This window comes from Thunnus maccoyii, chromosome 2 (genome assembly GCF_910596095.1).
Source record: "Thunnus maccoyii chromosome 2, fThuMac1.1, whole genome shotgun sequence".
In the NCBI taxonomy this organism is placed as follows: domain Eukaryota; kingdom Metazoa; phylum Chordata; class Actinopteri; order Scombriformes; family Scombridae; genus Thunnus; species Thunnus maccoyii.
In genome coordinates, this window is record NC_056534.1 from 1,007,223 (window position 1) to 1,031,358 (window position 24,136).

General features: G+C 40.7%; 1 protein-coding gene across 5 annotated transcripts in view; it reads right to left on the bottom strand.

The window, feature by feature from the left end:
- Positions 1-451: 451 nt before the first annotated feature.
- Positions 452-24,136, bottom strand: part of slc8a1a (solute carrier family 8 member 1a) — a 29,542-nt gene continuing 5,857 nt past the window's right edge. For 2 of the 5 annotated variants that reach the window (XM_042433707.1, XM_042433717.1), the window contains exons 2-9: positions 20,879-22,701; positions 11,590-11,693; positions 9,704-9,721; positions 5,529-5,597; positions 4,910-5,037; positions 3,881-3,980; positions 3,507-3,779; positions 452-2,538 (exon numbers count right to left, since the gene is read on the bottom strand). In XM_042433707.1, coding sequence (XP_042289641.1) covers positions 2,162-2,538; positions 3,507-3,779; positions 3,881-3,980; positions 4,910-5,037; positions 5,529-5,597; positions 9,704-9,721; positions 11,590-11,693; positions 20,879-22,677 — 2,868 coding nt within the window. In that variant the 5' untranslated portion in view covers positions 22,678-22,701 and the 3' untranslated portion in view covers positions 452-2,161. Of the gene's footprint in view, positions 2,539-2,790; positions 3,780-3,880; positions 3,981-4,909; positions 5,038-5,528; positions 5,598-6,575; positions 6,975-9,703; positions 9,722-9,944; positions 9,966-11,589; positions 11,694-12,664; positions 12,772-20,878; positions 22,702-24,136 lie in introns of those variants that run through there. The other 3 variants (XM_042433738.1, XR_006099963.1, XM_042433729.1) reach the window with 3 other exon arrangements.

The following is a 24,136-nucleotide window of genomic DNA, read 5'->3' on the forward strand; positions in this document are numbered from 1 at the left end:
TTCTGGCTGCACAACTTGATGATTTGTCAGCTTAGCAGAGACCAATGAAGGGTGAATGACAGACAACAGCAAACTAATTTCCCTTTGCAGCCGTTGGATCTGCTGACCATCAGATCACAGATACTTTGGATTTTTTCAAACTCTGCATTGAAACCGGACCATCAGTACAACTGGAAGTAGGAAGGGATCAAAATACTTTGGCTTTATTTTGAAATTTCACAATGATAATGTTTTAACTGTTGGTGTTACAACTGTTGGATGGCTTGTCATGAAATTCAGTTCAAACATCCATGTCCACCTCAGGATGAACTGTAATTACTTTGGTGATCTTCTGACTTCTCATCTGGTGAAAGATTCATGAACTTCCTGGCACGTGACCCACTATTGTTTTTATACAAAAAAAAGAAAAGCTACAAAAGATTTATGAACTTTTAAAAGGAAACACAACACGTCACTCACTGTAGTTTAATATTTGAAGGAAAGACACTGCATTCTGTAGTCAGATAATAAGCAACTGCTCTTTTGTGTACATCATCCAATAAGCATCCATTTTACAGAGACCTGCTGTTTCCAAATGATCAATCACAACACAGGAAATCATGACAGATGTCTCTGCTTCTCAGTGTTCAGTAATGGATGCCAGCTGGAGCCATTTTTTCATCCATCTCTGAGGTTACACTCACACACAAACACACACACTGTTATTTTTTATCAAACTGTTAGATTCCACTGCTGTAGCAGTTCAGGTCCGTCTGTTTGAAAGAGTTTGTGGTACAGCAACGACAAACACCAAACTCAGGATCCTCCTTCACGTCTTTGTTTAATTTATTTTTCAAAATTAAATTTATTTCAAATATATTCAGTGCAGATATTCATATAGGTGCAACGCCCTGGCTGCAGTCGCCCTTGACATCAAAAGTCCTGCAGCTTTTCAGAGGTCAACAGCATGAACTGTCTTCTTCATCACCATGGCTGTTTGTGACTCCACTCTGGTTGTGGTTCAAAGTCCAAACACATCTAAATAAAAATGGCTTTAAGGTACAGTTTAAGGATTTATGATAGAAGTAAATGTGTTCAGATGTTCTGGAGGTATGTATTGATGAAGATACTATTGCCATAGAGGACACCAGCACTCAGTAGCCAGAGAACAGTCCAATATGGACACCAGAGTGAGCCAAGAAGTTTCAGCAGTCTTCAGGTTCCATAAGAAACTCTAGCGACCCGTCAAAGTTGTTATGATCCTTCAATAAACCTGTAACACTTTGCGCTACGGTGCACAAAACTATAAGTAGTTACTCAGGTATGAGTGAGGAATTGAGGATAATTCAATTGACAATTGTTAATTAGTACTGTTAGATAATTAGTAATTGATGAGTCATTACTAGTTTTGTTCTGATCAGCGTCTGATTCAAAGTTAATCAGGAACGACTCATGAAGAAAGTATATGATCGACTCAGATATTCATGAACTAATCATTATCTAATGATTGATTAATATAGTCTTTTCTCTAGTAAGTCATCATTATCTGCTCCTCAATTCAGATCTACTCAGGAACCACAAATGAATGATTAATCAATTATCAGGTTGCTCCTGACTTGTTCCTTGCTTGTTCCTTACAAACTACTCACAATTTAATGTACTGTATCACAAAGTGTTGAAAAATAAACCTAACAGAACTATACAGTCCATCAGAATATTTATTTATCCATCAAAGGTTTTAGAAACATGTCTGATAAAACATATCAAAAACATATCAGAAGTACATCCAAGCCTTCAGAAATGTCATAGACCTGTCAGAATATTCAGACACCTGTTTAAACTGACACATGTCCATCAGAACCTTTAGAAATCAACTGTCAGAAAGCTCTTACAACCTTAGACGTCTATCTGAATCTTTAGACAAATAACAAAAAGTATAGAAACCTGAATAGACAGGAGCCTGTCAGAATATGCAGGAACCTATTAGAACCTTTAGAGATCAACTGTCAGGAACCTGGTACAACCTTTAGACATCTATCCAATTCTTAACACAAATAACAGAAAGTATAGAAACCTGAAATGCCAGGAGCCTGTCACAATATGCAGGAACCTGTTGGAACCTTTAGAAATCCATCAGAATTGTTCATGAAGAACCTGTTTAGATCCATCAGGAGCAGAACTTTTAGAAGCCCTGTATGTGGCAGTAGGCCTCCAGCGAGGAGAAGACGATGTACATTAACCACAGGCTGAAGAATAGGCAGGAGGTGAGGATCTTTGGGATTCTGGGCCCGCCAAGCTCCCCGCCAATCTCGGGCCGGCGACGGTAGATGAGGACAGCGATGCAGATGAAGGCGAAGATGGTGAAGAGTGTGACGGAGAAGGCCAGTGTGCCCGGGTCGACCTTGAATTGCTGGTTCTTGGAGGAGTGGTAGATGGCAGCAATGGACCAGGCCACGCCAATACCCAGGAAGACGTTGACGGCATTACTTCCTGTCACGTTGCCAATGGAGGCGTCGGCGTATTGGTCCTGGATGGCAGCCACCTTACTGGCGAAGGTGTCTGACAGAGAAAGTAAAGAGAAATGCTGTGTTGCTGCAAACTTAACGAATGTAGCTGCTACATTTATTTAGATAAAACTCGTGTAGTGTTACCTTAATAATATAAAATAAACTTAATTTAAATAGACAAAAAAGTACTTCAATAAAAAAAGAAAAGAGCAGATAATTTAAACAAATTAAAATAGTGAAATACATGTAAAAGAGGAAGGAAGTAAAATGATTAAAGTAAAACAGGTTACTTGATTTTACACACACGGGTCAGTTTACTGGTCCTGGTTAGTCCTCCTCAGCCTGTGAAAACTGTTTCCTAAAGTCGTCTGTGTCTCCGGAAGAACATTGTCAAGTCTGACAAGATAACACTGATGATGTCATAGTGATGTCATGCCACAATATCTCCTCTGCTGCACAGATTCTTTTTTTTTTCCTTCTTGCACAAGTCAAACTACTTTATCGAAGAGACACTGAATCATTGAATCAAGTTTCCCTTTATAAAGTAACTACACCCAGATTAATAATCCTACTTTCACTGCCATCTGTATATCTTCACACTGTGCAGTTTGATCAACCAATTATGATGTGGTCACACACACTGATCATAAACATGGAACTTCTAATTGGTGTCCATTGGCATCCCAATAAAGTTTACAAGACAGCTGATGAAAATCTCATCACTGATCGTTGGGGACGTTAATCAGATGTTGCAACCTCCCTCAATTCAGCCCAATTCTGATTTTGGTCGGGGACACAATTTGGGGTTCAAATTGTGCTTAATCTGTACAGTGTCTGCCCAGCATTTTGGTTTATGGTTTAGGGAATTAATGTAGTCAGTCACTGATTTAGCTTTTTAGCTTTTTGATGACATTTATCTGTTGTTGTCATGGAGTTTGAACAGCATCTGCCAAATTAATGTAATGTACTGTAGTGTGATTGAAAGTCCCCGTTAGGTGTGAAACAGGATTTGTGTCAGACCTGGGACAGATGTGCCCAAAGCTACAAACACCACAGCAGTGACGGAGTCTTTGAGGCCGACAGTGCAGCCGAAATGCGACGCCAGGTCACCGATCACCGCCGTCAGGAGGCCAATGACGGAGATGGAGACGACGAAGCAGGCCCAGCCGTTCCAGTAGTCGGTGGGAGGAACAAAGGCAAACAGAAGTTTCCAGAAGACGGTGAGGAAGTGCATGACGTAGTCGAAGCAGGAGGGCACCTTCTCCTCACCGCACTCGTCATCGTCATCATCACCTGGAGAGGAGAAGGAGGCAACGCTGATTTATATTCAAAGCTTGGTTGGGTTTCTCCAAGAACTTCACACTTTCATTTCCGTGTAGTTTCTGAGTTTGTACCAGAGCTGACTGTGATGGCCTCCACAAACTGCTCCCTCCAGCTGTTTGTTCCGATCAGCACAGCCAGGTTGGTCTTCTTGATGAGTTTATCCACAGTGCTCTGAAACACGGCCGGTCACAAGAAACCAAACAGTCAATCACCAACAAGTCCAGATGACAAGATTTTGGAGGCCTACAAACAAGTTGTAAGTTCCTGATGATCATTTTCTATTTCATGCCATCAGTTTAGTGCTTTATCACCTCTCTGAAGCTAGAAAAAGATGGTATGCTTTGGAAAATGTCAATAAGAAGTGGTACAATGTGGATGTTTGAGATGTTTAACAGTGGACGGCTTCTCTATCTAAATGATTCTGTTGAGTTTGAGGCTCTGGGCTTCTTACCCTCCTTGACTACATCCAAGTGATGCAACAACAAGAATGGAAGAAGTTTTTCTTCTTGTTGATGACATCTTGGCACTATTTAATCCAACAAATATTTAGCAAAGAAAACATCCAGTGTGGAGGAAGTTTTTACTTTTCAATTTTGTTTTTGTTTGTTGTGTTTTTAATCTATTTTATATTGTTTTTATTTTGTTCTATTTTATTATTATTATTATAGCTTTGAAATCTATTTTATTTTATTACATTTTCATAGATTTTTATTTCTCATGTGCATTAGTTTCAAAATGTTTTACATTTGTTCTGTCTTATTATATTGGTTTGTCAGTCATCTGTGAAGGACTTTGAAATGCACTAACCTGTATGAAAGGTGCTATACAAATAAAATTTGATTGATGATATCCGGTAGTGATCACTGTGTCTGAAAACTGACCACCAGCTCAAGAAGAAGAGGAGAAGAAAGAGAAAAATCTCTGGTAGGATCCTGTGATAACTGCTGGAGAGTTACTGTACACCTCACCTGGTGGTATTGACTTTTTTCCAGTATTGTGGAGGAGCTTGTGTGGCCCCCACCTGTTCCCAGACTAGATCATCTATGGATTTGACTGTTTAAATTGTGCAAACAGATAAATTAAATTGAAACTGATCCCACCTTGAACTCGTATGACTCCTCTATGATGACCTCCAGTTTGACGTGTTCACCGAGCATCGGTCTGCCCATCTCTGCGATCCGCCTCTCCTCCTCCTCCTTCTTAGTCAAAACCTCCTCACCCCCCTCCTCTGAAAGAGGCAGACAGAGAGAGACTTTGTAGGACTCATCACTGATGTTTCACAATCACCAAGGCATCAATAAACAAGTGTGAGATGGATGGATAGATGACTGATTGACAGATGACAGGGTTGACAAATGGTTGGCTGGATGGATGGATAAATTTCCAGACAGAAGAATGGACATTTGAATTTGAGGATGAATAGAATGAATTGGCAGATGGATTGATGGATGAATGACAAATGGACAGACAGATAGAAGGATGGTTGGATGATAGATGGATGGATGGACCAATGATGGATGATTGGATCGACAGACTGAAGAATGGAAGAATGTATGGATGAACAGACAGGTATGCAAAGATAAATGGACGACTAGATAGATGGTGGACAGATGGATTGATGGACAAATGAACGGAGGATTTACGAATGACGAATGGATGTATGGACAGCTGGAGGTATAGGTAGATGGATGGACTAATGGTGGAGACAGATGGATGTACCTGTGATGTTGATGATGGTAGAGGGGGCGGGGTAGTCTCGTCCCTGGACCTTCCTGTAGATGTCTCTGCCTAAACAGGTGAATATTTAACATATGAGCAGGTGGGAAACAGATGAACAGAAACAGATTCTACTGAAACCAGACACCTGATATTCCTGACAGTCAAAAACAGCAATTTAACGAGAGCAAAGAGAAAATCCCGAAAGATCACAGACAGTATAAAATCTGTTTTTGACTGGATGAAAGAATATCTGCTGAGTCAGGTGAATATTAACTTCAGGGGCCAGTTTCACAAAGATATTTTAGACTGGTCTGTAGTGTTAGGCCAGTCTTCATTTTGCTCATAGATAAGTCTAATACAAGTTAGACTGTTTCACAAAAATAAAGACTGACTAATTTTAAGCCTCACCCCCTGGCTAACTCAGATCTAAGAACCATATTACCATGGCAACATTCAGTGACACCAACTGACCAGTAGCACCCAACAACAAAAAGAGGAAAACATGGCTATTAGATTATGGAGAGAGCAATGAGAAGGGAAAGAGATCGCAGTAACCCACTGGAAATATACAGCAGTGGGGATATCGCCAGTTTTCATTTGCCCAAGGAAACTATCCTGAGCTTGACTGAAGAATTACTGCCACATTAAGGAGCCACAGCATCCCAGCTCTTCTACAGGTTTGCACTGCGTTTGAGATTTTATGCAACAGGTGATTCTGTGGGTCTCAGCAAATCTTCAGTGTCACTGGTTGTACACAGGGTATCAAGGGCACCTTCAAAATAGTTCCCTCAGTTTCCAAACCAACCTGCTGAGCTGAACAAAATCAAAAGTGGGTTCCTCAGTATTGTCAGGTTTCCCGTTGAGAGGACACATGTCATAATTCAGGCGCTGTCAGCTGATGAACATGTTTGTAAGCAGGACAGCATATCACAGCCTAAACATTCAGGCTGTCTGTGATCCCGATCTCCAGTTCCTCAACTCTGTTGCCCGTTGGCCTGGATCAGTTCGTGACTTGCAAATATTGCAAAACTCTCCACTTTACCTCACCTTTGAGCAAGGCATCATTGATGGAGCCCTGTTGGGGGACTCGGGTTACCCTCTGAAACCATGGCTCCTTACTCCCTTCCTGAAGCCTACCACACATGAACAGAGGAACTACAATGCAGTTCACGGTTCGACTCAAAACACAGTAGAGAGGGCCTTTGGAGTCCTGGAGAGGTGTTTTCACTGTTTCCATGGAGAACTGCAGATGGCACCTGACAGGGTCTGCGACATCATCTGTGCGACTGTTGCGCTGCATAAGTTGGTAAGGTATCTGACCAAAACATTTTAATTGCAAGCTATTTCAAATATTAAATACTTGATTATCACTTTTTTCATATATATGCTACAACTATAATTAAGATTGTTTACTTCATTAATCATTATGGATCTCCAGCTTCCTGACCCAGAAGGCGAAGATATCAGAGATGAATATCGTAATGAAACTATGGAGGACAGAGAACATTGAGAGGAGCAGAATGGAACTAGTTGATATATACGACAGATGAATGTTGACATACTTCTCTCTGCCTGAAATCACAACTAAAAATCACATGAAACTGAGCGACTGTGTTGCCTGCCTCCCCTGTCCATTCAGTTACATAAAGAAATTAAATAATTAACAAACAATATAACAAATAATATTGTTTCAGTTTATTTTTTAAAAGAAAACATTTTGACTTTCTCACAAGACAATTAACATATATACATAATGTTCATTCAATAGATTGTTCTGATGAATTAATTAATAATTACTCAATGAAAACCCAAAGTACACAACATTTTTACTCCTCCATTAACTGCACCTGGCGGCTGTGGCTCAGGAGGTAAAGCGGGTCGTCCACTAATCGGAAGATCGGCTCCTCCAGTCCACATGTCAATGTGCAAGATACTTAACCCCAAATTGCCCCTGATGGCTGTGCCATCAGTGTGTGAATCATTAGATTTCCTCTGATGGGCAGGTTGGGGCCTTGCATGGTAGCCCCTGTACCCATTCAGTGTATGAATGTGATTCGTAGTGTAAAAGTGTCGTCGGAAGACTAGAAAGGCGCTATACATGTACAGTCCATTTACCTCCATGTTCAGTTTCTCTTGCTGAAGCTTTAAGACTTCCATTTCAAGCAGAAATTTTCTTTCTTCAAGTTGGATATTTTGGTATTGTTTGTTTAGCGATATGGACAGAGTTGCAGTGAAGGGCAGACCTCTCCCCTCTCTTATCAGCTGGCTCTCTTTCTCCTGCTCCCTGCCTCTCCTCCTCTGCTGTCTCATTCAGACCACTCAAAGACAGGGTCGCCAAGGAAAATAAATACTGAAAGCACTACTTATTCTGAAGCCTGTCTGTTTGTTAGGGTTTGTTGACATGTAATTTGCTGGTAGCTTCCTCATAGACTGTATCGTTAAATTGTTTGCTAGCTATCTACAACATTAGCATACCAAAACCACCATCACAAAGTAAAACTTTTTTTTCTTATTGGCCTAATGTTACCTGTCTCTCCCTCTTACCTTGCTAGGCTGCTATCGGTGTCAGCACCGGGTGGTGTGTGTGTGTGTGTGTGTGGGAGGGGGGGTAGTCACGCAGCTGTTGACCCCACATACTCAACTTTCCCGTCCACCGTTTATCCCCCAAACCAGAGGCGATATCTTCAGCACCATATCTGTAGTATCTTTAAGCTTTCCCTGTAGTCCTCCTCCTGTTTTAGGATTTCTCCTTTTGAAGATTTCTTTCTTTGAGTCTTGTACCATATTTTTATATCTTTTTTGCACGTCTGATGGGACTAACACTGTTTATTCTTGCAGCAATTTTTTTCCATATTAGGTTTTTTTTTTTTTATTGTTAAACTCTTTGCCCAGTTTTCCAAGTAAAATGAGCTTGTAACTGTTGACTAACTGAATTCTTCCAAAAACAAACGTTTTCTACTGGGGTAAACAGAGCTGTGTAGTTGGATCATAGATGTATAAAAAGATCTTATAATACATCCATGGATTGGATGCGGTTACTTGGTTGGCCTTTTTTCTTTTACTTTGGAAAAAGTCTTAATTTAACCAGAATTCGTTGTACTGTATTCCTGTTTAAGATAGTCAAGAACTAACTGCTTTGTACAACAGATCTATCTGAAGTCTGACTATTTGTTATATCTAAGTTATAGTCAAAGTCTGTCTTTGTGAAACTGGCCCCAGATGAGTTTTCACTCAGCCATGAGGTGGTGAAGCTGCAACAAACTGAAAACAGCCACAATGAATGGTGAATAACATGTATAATATGACATTATACAGTGAGTAAAACGTTGACATGACCAACAGGAATCATGTCTGAACCGATGAACATAACCCCCCAGCTGTAAAACAGAGCATGCTCAGTGAGAGACGACCTCACACGAGAGATGATTTCCCATCTGCCTCAGCGGTTGAGGAGGTCAGAGGCTGAGTCAGTTAGTGAAGAGAAGAGCATCATCACACCACAGGGTCAGTGAGGTCAGCAGTGGTTGACGTGCAGTGTTAGTACATGCGGTCAGGACGCAGATGTTGGTCCTATCTCATTAAACCGAGCTGTATAGAGTACTGAAGGGGATTTTTTTTTATCACTGCTTTATGAACAGATAATGAATGACAATATATTAAAACACAGTTGTAACAATATAAAGTATGTCTTCATAGAATTTATCAGCTGGAGCCAATTAATTCCACAAGTTAGTTAAACAACAACATTAAATGAGTAGTTATCTATGGACTGGTGAATGTGATTTGAATGTTTGTATGCTTGATTATTAATGTTTAGTATTTATTATAACTTCTCCTGAAAATGAGAAACTGGCACTGATCCAGCCATGATTTTATGGGGGAACATTTTGGGGCAGGTACCTGCTGCCACCACAGAGTGATCAATGAGAGCCGGCTGAGAGGTTACTGTGTCATTAAAGTGGTGCATCTCTGTTATCGTACATGTTGTTGCTTTAAGTGTTGAAACACTTGAAAGCAAACGTTTACACCTCAGAGAGGGGTCTTACCATACAGCTGTTTGTCTAGTCAGAAGCCACAGGAAAAGTATGAATTAACTCAGGTCCAACTCTGACTATTCTCATATTACATAATTAAAAAAGAGAGAGTGTAGAATCAAAGTGTTTGGGTTTGCATACCTGTTTTGACGAATCCACCTAAAAGGTCAGAAAATATGAAACAATGAGTCATAAAAACTGCCATAAAATACAATATGACATAAACTAAACTTTTCATAAGCTTAATTCTCAAAGTCCAATCTTTCTGTCCAGAGGAAACACAAGCTTAAGTTTTTAGGCCAACAGACACAGTAATAAATGAATAAGAAAGGATGACAAACAGTCAGCAGGACAGAAAAAGGGGGAAATGAGACGTGCTTACCGATTTCCTGAAGCAACAGAGCTGAAGAGAAGAAACAGACGAGAGAGAAATCAGAAAAGTTATGCAGGAAAACAACAAGGATGGAAATAGGGAAGTAGATAAAGAAAGAGGAGCTCAGATCATCAAAGACACTTGTGTGTTTAGTGGCAGTCGTCTTCCTCTCATGCGTCCCACCATGTCACAACCATTCCTGACCTGCCCCAACCTGTCAAAACCATTTCTAACCATTCCCTACCTGCCCCAACCTGTCCCAACCATTTCTAACCATTCCCTACCTGCCCCAACCATTCCTAACCAGTCACAACCTGTCCCAACCATTCCTAACTAGTTCCTACCTGCCCCAACCTATCCCAACCATTCCTAACCATTCCCTACCTGCCCCAACCTGTCCCAACCATTTCTAATCATTCCCTACCTGCTCCAACCATTCCTAACCAGTCACAACCTGTCCCAACCATTCCTAACTAGTTCCTACCTGCCCCAACCTATCCCAACCATTCCTAACCAGTCCCAACCTGTTCCAATCATTCCTAACCAGTCTCAACCAGTCCCAACCTGTGCCAACCATTCCTAACTAGTTCCTACCTGCCCCAACCTATCCCAACCATTCCTAACCAGTCCCAACCTGTCCCAACCATTCCTAACCAGTCTCAACCAGTCCCAACTTGTACCAACCATTCCTAACTAGTCCCAACCTGTCCAAAACTGTCCAGACAGTCCCAATCTGACCAAATATGTTCAGACCTTTTCTAACCTGTCCCAACAAATCCAAGTTGCCCCAAGCTAACTAGTGCTCTTCTTTCTTCCAACAAGACCAACTTTTCTAAACCTCTCCAGACATGGCCCTTCCTGCCCTAACCAGTCACACCATATCCCAACCAGTCATGACTAGTTCTTACCATTCCCATGTGTCCTAACCTGTCCCATCATATCATAACCATAACATCCATTCCACCATGTCCCTACCAGTCAAAAGCAGTCCCATCCTGTCCTAACATATCTAGACAGACTCACCCTGTCCTGACATCTCCCAACAAATCCAAATTAGTGCGAACACATCCTGAATTGAACTAACCTTTCCTAAAGAGTCCTAGTCCATCCCAACCAGTCCAAACTTGTTCTACCCAGTCCTAATCTGTCCTTACCTACTCTAACCAGTTGTCCCAACATGTCCTAAACAGTCTCAACCAATGTGTCCCAATGTGTCCAAACTAGTTACGACCAATCTAAATTAGTCCTGATGTGTCCAAAGTAGTCCCAATCACTCCAAACAAGTATCAAAGTAGTCCCAACTGGCCCAAGCTGGTCCTGACCAGTTCTAACCAGTCTTAATCTGTCCTAAATTATTTTAAACAGTCCTCACCAGTCTTAGCGTCTTTTGACTGGTTCTTACCCATCATAATCTGTTTTAACTAGTCCAAACTAGTACTGACCAGCCCTTTACAGTCTTAACCAATCACAACTGTTTCTATAATCCCTCCAGTAATAGCTCTGACCAATATGAAGACAGCTGAGGGCGTTGTGAAGGAGGAGGCAGCAGAGAGACAGCAGAAGGAGTAAACTGAACAAGCAGACAAATAGCGCCTTTAGGTAGATGAAGGAAAGCTCAAAAGTCATCGGAGAGGTCAAGGTGCCACGCCCACACCTGTCCATCTCCTGCTGTTCCAATATGGCTCCTGCAGCTCTATGTAGAAGCTGGCCTGCTTATCGTACTCCTCATGGTCAATTATTCTAACCGTTATGGTCTTCCTGCAGATGAAAGAGTGCAGACAACAACAGTGGGAGGGGAGGTCAGAGGTCAGGGGTCATGCATTAGTTCACACATTCAAACACACTTGTAGACGCTGCCAGATGCAATCTGACAAGACTCTGAGTCACCATGGCAACATGTGATGACTTCACCTCTTCTGGCCTGCAGGGAGGAAGGAGCTCTGAGGTTAAAGTCACAATGAAAGAAATAGACTTTCACACCTTATTGGCCAATTTTCTGTCATAATACACACCTTATAAAGGGTTATTCAACCAAATTACCAAAACAAACAACTTTTCCCACTAGGTTTATTGACAAAAATACAACTTCAACACTTTGTAATAGTTCGGTAGTCCGGTTCATATTCTCATAGACACTGGCCTCATGCAAGAACATTTTCATCTTCTCCCAAACTGCTCTGACTTTCTCCCATCAGGTTTGCTTGTGCAAATGTTCCAAGTCAGATTCAGTAAACCCTCTTAACTGCACAAACCTGTCTTGAATTGCTTGAGCTCAACTTGATGAATGCAAACTGTTCATGTGTTTGTGAGATTTGTTTAAATTTCTATATAAGGCTGCCTGTTGTGCTCCTGTGCTCCTATGTTGTCCTTCAGTCACAAAACATCTGGTTCTTTGATAAAAAGACAAAGGTATAACAAGCCTGTGGACATCATAAAAACTGAGGGACAGTAAATAAACTATGACTCCCATGGTGCATTTCAGTAACAAACATCCAATCACAGAGCTTCTGATTCTGATTTTTGCCGCAGAAACTAAAGAGTAGAAATCATAATCATGGCCACATATTTTGTTCTTATAGCCATCTGACATTCATTGTGACTTTAACAGTTAGTGTAAACGTCTACAACAGACTGATGACCTCCCTGTGAGGCCCAGAGGTCAAAGGTTATTAATGATTAGGGGTGGGGTTAGGGGTGGGGCTACAGCACTGGGAAGGTGACACCCCCACCTTTCCTCTCACTCATCTCCAGCAGCCGAGGCTCTCCAATCTCTAGGAAGAAGTTCTTGTTTTTCTCGTATTCTTCATCATCGATTATATTGATCTGAATAGTTTTACTGAAACAGAAAAAAACAGAAAGAGGTTGCAGAGAGAGAAGTGAAGTGTGCAGGCGAGACAAAGGAAATAAAACAAAGTGAACATTCAGCTGTAAGCAGTGATTCTGATCTCCAGGATTCTTCTATGAGTATCTGAAAACAAAAATAGCTGTTGCTCTAAAATACTCAACATACACTCAGTCTTTAACACAGAATGATCATACAGTATATTCACAAATAAACAAAGATGTATGTACAGACAGTTAAATGCACTACAAACCAAGGTTTGTCTATTGTTTCAGGGTGGGCTGTGATTGGCCAGTTGCAACACCAAAAGTACCTCAGAATTATACTCAAGTAAAATACTTGAGGAAATGTACTTAGTTACTGATAAGCATCCAAGAATGCACGTACAGGAGAGGTTTCAACTGCATTACCACAATACGACAATAAAAAAATGACAAATGATTACATAACAAATCATTTCATGTAGATGGATTATCTCTCTGCAGCAAGTTGATTCTCACTGAAATGAACACACAAGGACGTCTGAGGTCAGATTAGTTTGAATCACAGATGATTTAACGATCCAACAGAAACAGACTTCAGAAACCTGGTGACACAGTTACAGACCGTCATGAATTTTGTTCTGCCTTCAAGTGTTGGAGGCTTCACTGGGCTGCAGGCTACAGCAGCCCTGATTGGACATATCCAAGGACTGTGTGTATGTGTGTGTGTGTGTGTGTGTGTGTGTGTGTCAGTGCCAGCAGCGTGGAAACAGAATGTCGCCTTCATCCATTGCCATGTTTTTTTAATGTCAGCAGATGATGGTTTGAAGGTTTAGTCTCTATGATTTCAGGACACAAATGTTCTCAATTGTTAAGTAGTTTTAGAAACCTTAAAGGACACATATTATTTATTTATACTCTGGGGCTCTACTGGAATATCTCTGCATGATTTCCAGTTAAAACCTCCTTATTTAGCTTATACTGGTCCTTTACGCAGCCCCTCAGTTCAGCCTCTGTCTGAAACAGGCCGTTTTAGCTCCTGTCTCTTTAAGGCCAGACTCCTGATGAGCCTGCTCTGTTCTGATTGGTCAGCTTCAGGAAGCTTCCTCTGGCTCTGGAGGCTACGTAAACAAACTATAGTAGCTTCTTTTTCTCCTTCTTTACTCCAAATGTCAACTTCTCTAATACATCCGTATATGTTGGAGCTGAATCAGAACGGGTTGAAGCCCTGATTTTTGACTAGCAGGCAGCATTTCTACATACGTTAACCTCAAGTTTTGAAACTTTGACCGTATTTAACATCCAACATCAGAACAGGATATAAATACCAGAAAATCACAAAAAGCTGATTGTGAAAACCACAAGAAGCTGCCTTTAAGCAGAATGTTTGTGCTTCAGGTTTATTGTACATCACCTTTTGAAGAAGTGTGTTGTTATTTAAAACCTTGTGACACGTCAGTTTTTATGCAACAATTCCTTCAGTCTGAGAGAATGTTCACCTTCTGGAGACGTTAAGATCAATCTTTACCTTGATGAGTAAACTGTATGCCAACATTTTCGATGGTAAATATCATTATATCATTCAACTCTACAGCAAATTAAAGATTCCCTGTGAAGTCTCTGGCTTCTGGTAGCATAGTACCTCACTGGAACAGTTTTTGTATGAGTGATTCACTGTTTTGCTGCGCAATACACAGTCCCGCCAATGGCAATGCGCCAACAAAGTGAGAGAAGAAGACTGCAACGCAAATGTAAACAATGCAAGATTTTGCAAATATTTTATGAGACAGAAAATGAAACTGATTGAATACATTTGTTTGACTTCAGGGACACATCATGAGTCATGATGAGAAACACTGAAGATAAACAGAAACTTAGTTTGTTTCCAAGAAAACTGAATCAGATAGACAATGTGCCAGAAAACTTAAACTAGGAGCTAAAAGAAGCTGAAAGTTAATAAAACTTCTCTTTGACTTTGTTTCTCTGTGCGCCCGTAACTACCAGTCATGTGATTTAATATTAATATAAAATACTGAGCTGCAGGTACAGTAGGACAGTGCAGTCTGCTTATTATCTCTGCAGTTTCACAAGAGTCCGATCAGTTTTCTGCGGAGGGAAACAGACACAAGTTGAAATAAAAAGTGTCGTCAGGTTGGTGATGTGGCTGCCGGCCAGCAGCGACCTCCCCTGTCGTTGGCTCAGAGGCCTGAGAGGAACAGGCTGCAGTCATCTGTCTGTTTTATGTGCTGATCCTGGAACACGGCGGCCGGCTGACGATGTGCAGGATCCTGCTGCTGCTCAGCAGAGGCTGCCCTAATAAGGAAGAGAGGAACATCGGCTGCTGCGTGATGTTTATCTGCCCAACACACCAGCAGCTCGGTCAGTTCAGACTAACAGCACGACAAAAGCCATCTGAAACTCCAAGTCACTGCCCCAAGGTTTGGGAAAAGATAGAATGAAGAGAGCCTTCAGGCCACTTCAGGAAAAAAGAAGGAAACTCATTAAAATAGAACTTCACTAATTCAGTGTCACCTCCATAAAGTTGGGGGAATCACAAGAAACAGATTTAAAAAAGAATGGCCACACTTTGTGCAGCAGAGGTGGAGATATATGACTTACAGTCTCTAGTTTGAGTTTAATTTCCCATAATGCACCTGGAAAGTGTCTTTCATTAAAGCCTCCCTGCAGGTAAACAGCGGTGTCTTTCAAACTCCTTTTTTTACACCTCTTGTTTTCCAAATGACATTTCAACTGCTTTCCTGACGTCATTCCATGTTTACACCCAAACTAAAACTACTTTTAGCACTTCCTGTCTAACTACTATTTCAGTATTTAGTCTGTTTCATGTTTCACTGGCAAAATTTCAGCAACAAGCACACATATGCCTGATGTGTAAAACTGGTGGAGTTTCCCTTGAAAGGATCTCCACACAACACCTTTCTGAAAAGTTGTGATATACCTCGACAGGTGAAAGAACATGGATGCATGTTCACTGGGGTCATGCATGTTCAAAACATGCTTTCTGTCTTTTTTCAGAAGAATTTGAAATTTATATCAGTCTCATGCCTGTGTGTTCAGGACAGAGCTGAAGTCAGGAAATGGTTAGTTTAGCTTTGCATAAATACTGGAAGCAGGGAAAACAGCTAATCTGACTCTGTCTAAAGTTAAAAAATACACCAAACATCACCTGTAAAGCTCACTGATTAACACATTATATCTCATTTGTTTAAAATGTACACAAACTGAAATGTGAAAACATAAATTTGTGGATTTAGGAGGACTTGTACACTGTAAAGAAGTGCCAGGCGGATGGAGTTCCAGCATGTAACTCTCTGTAAAACAAAAACTTTTTTTTTTTATGTTTCAGTCTGTAGCTGGATTAAAGAAATATGAGTCAATGTGTTACTTAGTGCTCTTTAGAGATGTTGGCAGGTGTATTTTTGAACTTTTGGAATCATTCACGCTGAACAAACCTCTGCTTTCTATGAAATTAACGAGAAACACCTGTGTCCATTAGTTCCTGACCAATCAGATGTAACAGATGGTTAGTTAAATGCTGGAGGTTTGATGGAAGCAGCAGCGTCTGTCATGTTGCACAAACAGCTGAGAGAACACAGCTCTGTAACCTGATCACACTCAGACACTCTGGTCCACATAAACAGCAGCGGAGTGAAGCACCGGTCACACACAGCAGCTCTGTTCAAGCCCACAGATCCTCAATGGGAAGTTTCCAAAGATACCAAACACGTTCGGCTGAGTTAAAGGAGGGAAATGTGACTGAAATCACATCATGTGATGATGATTTTGAATACAGCAGGATGTTGATCTGACTGAAGACACAGAGACTTTTATTCCACTAAAAGGCAGAGAAACAAATGAGACGAATGAATAAAAATTCACAACGGGTCAAAAACATTATTTGGACGGTTTCCTCTTCTGTTGTCCTGATGCTTTGGAACAGTCTGTCCACATAGTACAGATCTGTTGTCTTGTCTTGTTTTTCAACTGTTTTATTTGTTTCATTTTCATGCTGTGTCCCTGCACTTGAAAGCCCTTTGTTCATTAACGTATCTGCAAATTTTGCAGTTTGATTGATTTCAAGTTAATTCAACTCAAAATAATCTGGTTTCCAGTTCCAGCTGATTTCAGATCTTACAGACATGACTTGAAATGTCATACTTCCATCACGTTTTCTACATGGTTTTCCATTGTTTGAGCTTTGACTGCCACTCTTCTAATGACGTCATCTCGTTGTGTCCTCTTCTTCTACACCGACTGGAGAATTAGCGCCACTTGCTGTTTATCTGCTAATATTCACACAACGGCAGTGGATGGAAACAAGAAATCACTACATTTTCCTGTGGAAATTCAGTTAAAATTTAATTCATCAATTTATTAGTGAATTCTGCTGCTGTTCCATAATGTCCAACAAAGATGATGCAGAGAGGGACAAGAAGTAACGTGTGGACTCTACATTTGGACTTTAATGTTTTAATGTTCATAAAAATTGAACAATTGGCAGCTAAATAGACAGATATGTTTCTCAGGAATTGGTTAAAACCAAACCAGAGCCAAAAGAAGAGAGAATATCGAACTGTGTCTGCTGGATGTGGCAGTAGCTAATGTTTGCTGTTTGCTACTCTCTGACGTGATTATGTATCAGTGTGTTTACAGCTTGCTCTGCTGTCTTTACAGTTCATCCCAGCATGCAGAAACAGGTCACAGTTTGACCCCTGAGGCTCGCACGCTTGTCAGAATAAAAAGAGCCTCAGAAACTTTGGCTGGTTCAGTTTTAGATGCTGGTTTTGTGTCTGTTGGCGAGAAGGCGACATGTTGGAGGAGGGGCAGCAGATGGCGTCCCTGCCTCCTCAGCATGTCTGCAGGCCTCATCCTGCTGTCTGAACCGGACGTTCACATCCCTGCTGTGATCCTCCAATCTTCTGATCATTAAAGAAAGATGCACTGATGCAGGATATTTGAGTTGAAGTTGTCTGTGGACAAACAAACTATTTCTTATCCTTGTTTAGAGAATTAAGTCAAGTGAAAATTCCAAGTGAGAACATCATATACAGATTTAATTAACTTAGAGTAAGTTAACCAAAGTGGTAATGATGTAAATCCTCCTATTTATCAATAATAATCAGTATATATACAGTTAATAAATGTTTTATAACTCAATATAATATAGCTGTCAACAGATATAAGTGTTTATAAATGACTATAACTCCTCCTGTGGACACCCAGAAGTGTTTACTGCTGTACAAACAGATAATGAATGACAATATAGTCAAACACAGCTGTAATAATATAAAACATGTGTTCATAGGAGAAGGTATAATAAATATTGCACATAATAAATACTTAAAATGTCCATATATCTGCTTATAACTACATTTGTGTTATAAAGTAACTGTCTATGTACTTATAAATGATAGTGTTACCACAAAAGTTAAAAATATATGTTTTTACATATTTTATTAAAGTTTGTTGCCTTTAAATTGAGATTTTTCTTGGATGAACAGTTGAATTTCTATCAACAGCAGATTAAAATATGAGCAGATCAGAAAACAGGGAGGGTTCTTACTAAAATATGATCAAATATATTTATAAATATATGTATAAAACAAGAGAACAAACCTGTTCCAAATAAACACCCTGAATATACAGTAAATGGAGATACTGATAATAGTAATCCAATATCAGACAAAATAAAGTTCAGCTGATGTATTAGTGGTACCTGGCTGATAAACTCCAGCGGTCTATATAAGGCTCTCCAGCAGCTCATTGTGTGTAAATGTAGGGCAGCGTCCTCATTAATAAACTAAAACCAAAGAATGAGCCTGGCACCTTTTCCATTTCAACATACGTCCTCTTCCTTCACACCGACTGGCCGTGTTTATGCTCTGGAAATAAATCCCTTGTCATTTCATTCCTGCTGCCCGCAGACATGGAAAGAGTCTGCCAGCAGCCGCTATGTGAGGCATGTGAAGCTAGCAGTCACATCACCTTGTGGAGGAGGAGCAATTGTAGCACCAAGAATAGGAACAGTTCTCTTTTAATAAACCCCTGTTCAATACCTGTTGGTCATTTAGTTGAACCATCACTTTTCACTATTTTTTGACAATTTATAGACTAAACAATGAATCAGGGAATCAATAATCTGCAGAAACTCGACTAGCAACTTAAGTTCACTCTGATTTTTCTCACTGAAGTCCAGATGTCAGGACAGGATGGTTTCGACATTATGATTAGATGCAAAAAAATCAATGGCAGCTGCGGAAACCACAAAATTACATAGCGTAGGTTGCTAAGACGACATACAAACAGCATGGTAAATGTAGTGTATAGGCCAGGTCACACCTGAAAGTGGTACAGCAAAATGAATCTGCAAGTTTTTGAGAAATATTTAGTTGTAGAAGCATAGTAATGTAGTCAGTCCTTGCAGGGCTACATGGTGAACTGCAAGCTCATTGCCAAATAGCTAGCCAGCTAATCAGTCACAACGACTCTCCAATCTTCTATTTTTTCTGTCCTATTCTGTTTACTGACACTCTGTGCTCACCATTTCATTCAATAAAAAGCTGTTGATGAGGGAAAATAATGCTAACAAGATTGCTAACAGTCAGTTTGAAAACTCATTAGCTTGTTAGCTTTGCATCCGTCACTAACGGGACAATATGTTCACATTGTTCCCTAAAAAGACGTATTAGTATCAGCCTGTGTGTAAACCATTTCTCTGTTGTGGAACAGTTTTCAGTCTGACAGAGGAGCGTCAATAAAATTCAATGTTAATATCCCAGCTAATAAGCCACGATAGCTTCCTCCATTTTGGACTCTCCAGCTCGCAGTGCACTCAGAGGTCAGCTCTGTAAAGACGGTTTGGTATCGGTCAACAGCACAAATTTGTGCTTCATCAAAGTTGAACATGACAAAAAATTTGTGGATTTGTTTACCCCCTGTGGGAAAATCCACTGTTCACAGCGATTCCATGAAATGTATGGCATTTGCAGCAAAAATGTTGTCATTTTAAATGCTGGTGTGACTGAAGCTTTAAGGTAACAGATGAATCACAGTTTTCTGTGCTGAACCCTAACAGAGTATCAATAATGTCCACCCGAGCACTGAGAAGTTTTATGGTGAAAAATCTACCAAATGTTTCACCTGTAACAATCTGACAACACTGAAGTCATGAAGTCACATCCTGTCAACATTAATTAGACTGATGAATGTTAATCACACTTCAGAGGAGACACCTTGTTGTGCTTCATACATACATTTTTCTGTTTTCCGGAGCTGACATGGCTTAAAACCTTCATGAGCTGATGGCAAGAAAACAACAACCACAGTTAACACTTATTTAGCCACAAATTCACATTTTTTTAATGAGTTTAATGTACCTTAAATATTATATTGATCATTGAACCCAATCAGACACTTTCGCCTCTGTGTCCAATGCAGAGGAGCTGTCAGTCATAAAGTGTGTTTGTATATCTGTGTGAAAAAATCTCAATTTAAAGATACATTATGTATAAAATGGTGAGTCCCATCACCACCATGGTGAGTATTATGTCAAACAGCGAGCAAGCAGCAGATACAGATGAGAGAAAAGGACAGACAGACAGACAGACAGCTGAGAGAAGACAGCTGTGCAGAGATACAAACATCACATATTTTGTAGAGTTTTGTGGTTTCTTGTGATGGTTCAGTTTGTTTGTTGGTCCAACAAGCAGCACCTTCTCATGAACACAAATCATTATTATTGTGATAAGACACTTGTAACATCTGTTCATATGAGTGAAAACCTTCATCATTATATATACATATATGAAATTTGGGACCGTTTGTCAAAATGTCACTTCACACACAATCCATGAGAGGTCCAATATATTCATACATCCATCTGTTTCTATAATAAAATGATGCCCACCTAGTCTACTGTTGATATATTGAAATGTGTAGAAAATACTGATATTTTAATTTATATGTATTGACACTAACAAAGACTCTAATACCCAGAATGCCTGTTAGAACTATCAGGGAACCGTGCATTGCTCTCAGCCCATTCAAAACTCATCATCATTCAGCACTGTATACCTTAAAGTTAAAAGATTTGTACTTACAAGATCTCATCGTTCTCAAACTCCAGGACTCCATGCGTATCCTCAAAGTCCTCGCCGCCTCCTTTAGCTGTCCCCTGCATGGTTTTGTACGGCAGCACCACAACACCTCGAGCTCCTGATGTCCGGATCACCTTCACCTCCATCATCCCGATGCTCTCACTCACGGTCACCACGGGCTCCTCGAATGTAAAGATCCCTGCGTGGTCATCATCGAAGATGGTGACAGTGGCCGTGCATGGCAGACCCAAACCGGCGAGGGCATCCACGTGGTTAGCCTCATCTGAGCCAGCGCCTTCTGATATGACCTTCACATTGCTGAGGTGAACCAGGAAATGCTCGTCTTCCTCAAAGATGTCATCATCAATGATGTCAATACGGATTTCCTTTTCTGTTTCACCTGGTTTGAACACAATAGTTCCTTCAGTGAACTGGTAGTCTGAGCCGGCGTTTGCGGTGCCATCTTCAGTCCGGTAATCCACTGAGACTGTGCTCGTTAGGTCTCCACCACGACGCACCACGTTCAGTGCTACACTGCCGCAATTCTCCAGACACTGGTAGGAGCCAGGGTCGAAGAAAAGCTTGGAGGAAAAATCGTTCCCTGAAACCTCGGTGCAGATATCATGCTGTGCAGCTCTTTTGGCTTGATCGGCAGCATGTTTCTTCAGGATGTTTCCGGCTCCTGTCATGATCCTGGTTGCCTGACAGCGATAGAAAGCACGACTCTTCTGCTGCTGGGTTAAAACTTGGTAATTGGCTAGCTCCATCAGCTGCTCCATCTCCTTCTCGGGATGTTTCTGTTTCAGCTCCTTCAGGATCCTGGCCACCTCTCTGCGGGCCTCATCCTCCTCCAGCTCCTTCACATCAAAACCCGTCTCTCCGTCGATGAACTCCTCACCATGGGAGTTGTGCATTTTGCCGTCCATTTCGATGTCAACCTTCGAGGGAAGCTCCGGCTCTCCCTGAGTCTCAATGATCATTCCTTTCTGCTTTCCTGCTCGGTATCGCTTGTACATGTATTTGTAGAAAAGAAGTCTTCGGTCGGCCACGTAAGCTAATCCAACACAAATGGGGAAGAAGAAGAGTGTGAGGAGCCCCTCCCATATCTCAACAACCCCTGGAGAAAGGACTGCCAGGATCAGGTAAAGCCAGGTGTATGCAAAGACGCTCCAGGTGGCGGTGATGAAGAACACCCGGAGGTGCTTCACCTTTCTGGTCTGTCCATCAGGGATGACATAAACACAAAGGCCGATGATGACGAACATGTTGAAGGCAGCACTTCCTACGATGGTGTTTGGGCCCAGCTGACCAGCATTGAAGTTATGACCACAAACCTCCACGACTGACAGGAGGATCTCAGGAGCGGAGGAACCCAGCGCCATTAGGGTCAAGTTGGACACCGTCTCATTCCAGATGCGTACCGTCGTGGTGATCTTCTCACCGTTCGGCTTCTTGATGGTGATCTGTCTCTCCTGCGAGGTAATGACCTCGATGGATGACATGAAGCGGTCAGCGATGATGGAAACGCCCAGGAACATGTACGCCAACCCCACAAAGTAAATGGTAGCTCTGGCGAGGCGGTCGGTGAAGGCCGGATTGTCTGGCTTCCAGATTGGCAGGATAACACCCACTTCGCATTCAGTACTCCCACCACATTTGGTATTGTTGCTGAGTGTGCTGTTGGATGTGAGGGTCAAAGTAGATCCTCCTGCTGCTGAATATGGAAGTTCAATTGAGATGATGGTCAACAAGAAAAGCAGCTGATAGTTGGAAAACAGCGACAAGGTCCTGGCTCGGCTCATGGTGATGCTTGAGCTCCCTTTACCCTGCAAGACACAGAAGGAGTTTAAGTTTCTGTCCATGTTTGAAACTGGGCTGACATGAACATGTAAGGAGTCAAGACTTCCTTCAGTTCTACAAGCTTACGTTCCAGAGTGTCTCAGACAGACTTTTTTAAGATAAGGAAGATTTTCAGAGTCACTGGGTTGGGAAAGCTTCCCTGAGATACTATAAGACCAAAAATAGTCCTGATCATTGAAAACTTTTAGTTCCTAAAAATGAAACATTAAGTACTTTGATAAGCAGTAAATCCCACATTTGTGGAGCTTGTCCAAGTATGTTTTCAGGTGCATCTACTTCTGTTTTCCTTATTAGAGCGATTAATCGATTAGTCGATAGTTGGAAAATTAACCAGCAACTATTTTGATAATCAAAATGCCAAATATTCGGTGGTTTCAGCTTCTCAAATGTGAAGATCGGAAGCTTCTCTGTGTCATACATGATAGAAAACGGAATATCTTTGGGTTTTAGACTGTTGATCTGACAAAAAGAGACGTGAAGATGTCATCTTGGGTATTAGGAAATTATAAAAGGCATTTTTCACAATTTTTTGACATTTTATAGACAAAATAATTCATTGATTAATCGAAAAATAATCGGCAGATTAATTGATGATCAAAAAAATCCAACTTCTAATTAGTCACATACTGGCACTCTCCTGTTGGGCTCTTGGAAGCATCATGACATTCAGTTTCACTGGTAATTCTTTGCTCTCATTTTCACTCATGAGGAATTTATTTCCTCTATGGCATAAAAACATGTTACTGTGTGTTTCAGCCACGTTTTTCAGTCTCCGTCTTGTGCGTCTAACTGAACAGATACGCATCTACTTGAATCAATACAGCTCACAGCACAGTATGCTAAAGGCTTTACTCTGAATGTATTGATGCTGCTCATGCTACACCTCCTGTGTAGACTCGTAGGTTAACCTGAACTAACTGAACACGTTCAGGGGTGATTAACTCTAAAAGACACATAGTAAACAAACTTAGCTGAGCAACAAAGTCCAAATGATATATCTTAAATAAATGTATTTGACATAACATGCACTATATTAAGCTTAGTGTTTATTTTAATACTTATTTTATTATTAATTTGTGATTATTATGTGATTATTATTATTATCTTTAGTTGATTAGTCAAAAAGATCAATCATTCAATCAATAATTTAAGTCATGAATAATTAAGTACAAATAAAAGTCACATACTCGTCAGAGTTACAGTCATAGTTAATTAGATCATTTCAGGTGTTCAGACTGTTAATCATGAACATAAACTGTAAAATCACTTTGGACTCTTTGGATGGGAACTCATCCAACAATAATTGCCTAACTGATAGATAATCAATAGGTTAAGTGATAATGGCAAAGATACTTTATTTTAGAACCAGATTTTTTTTTCTTTTTTACATGACATTCATTG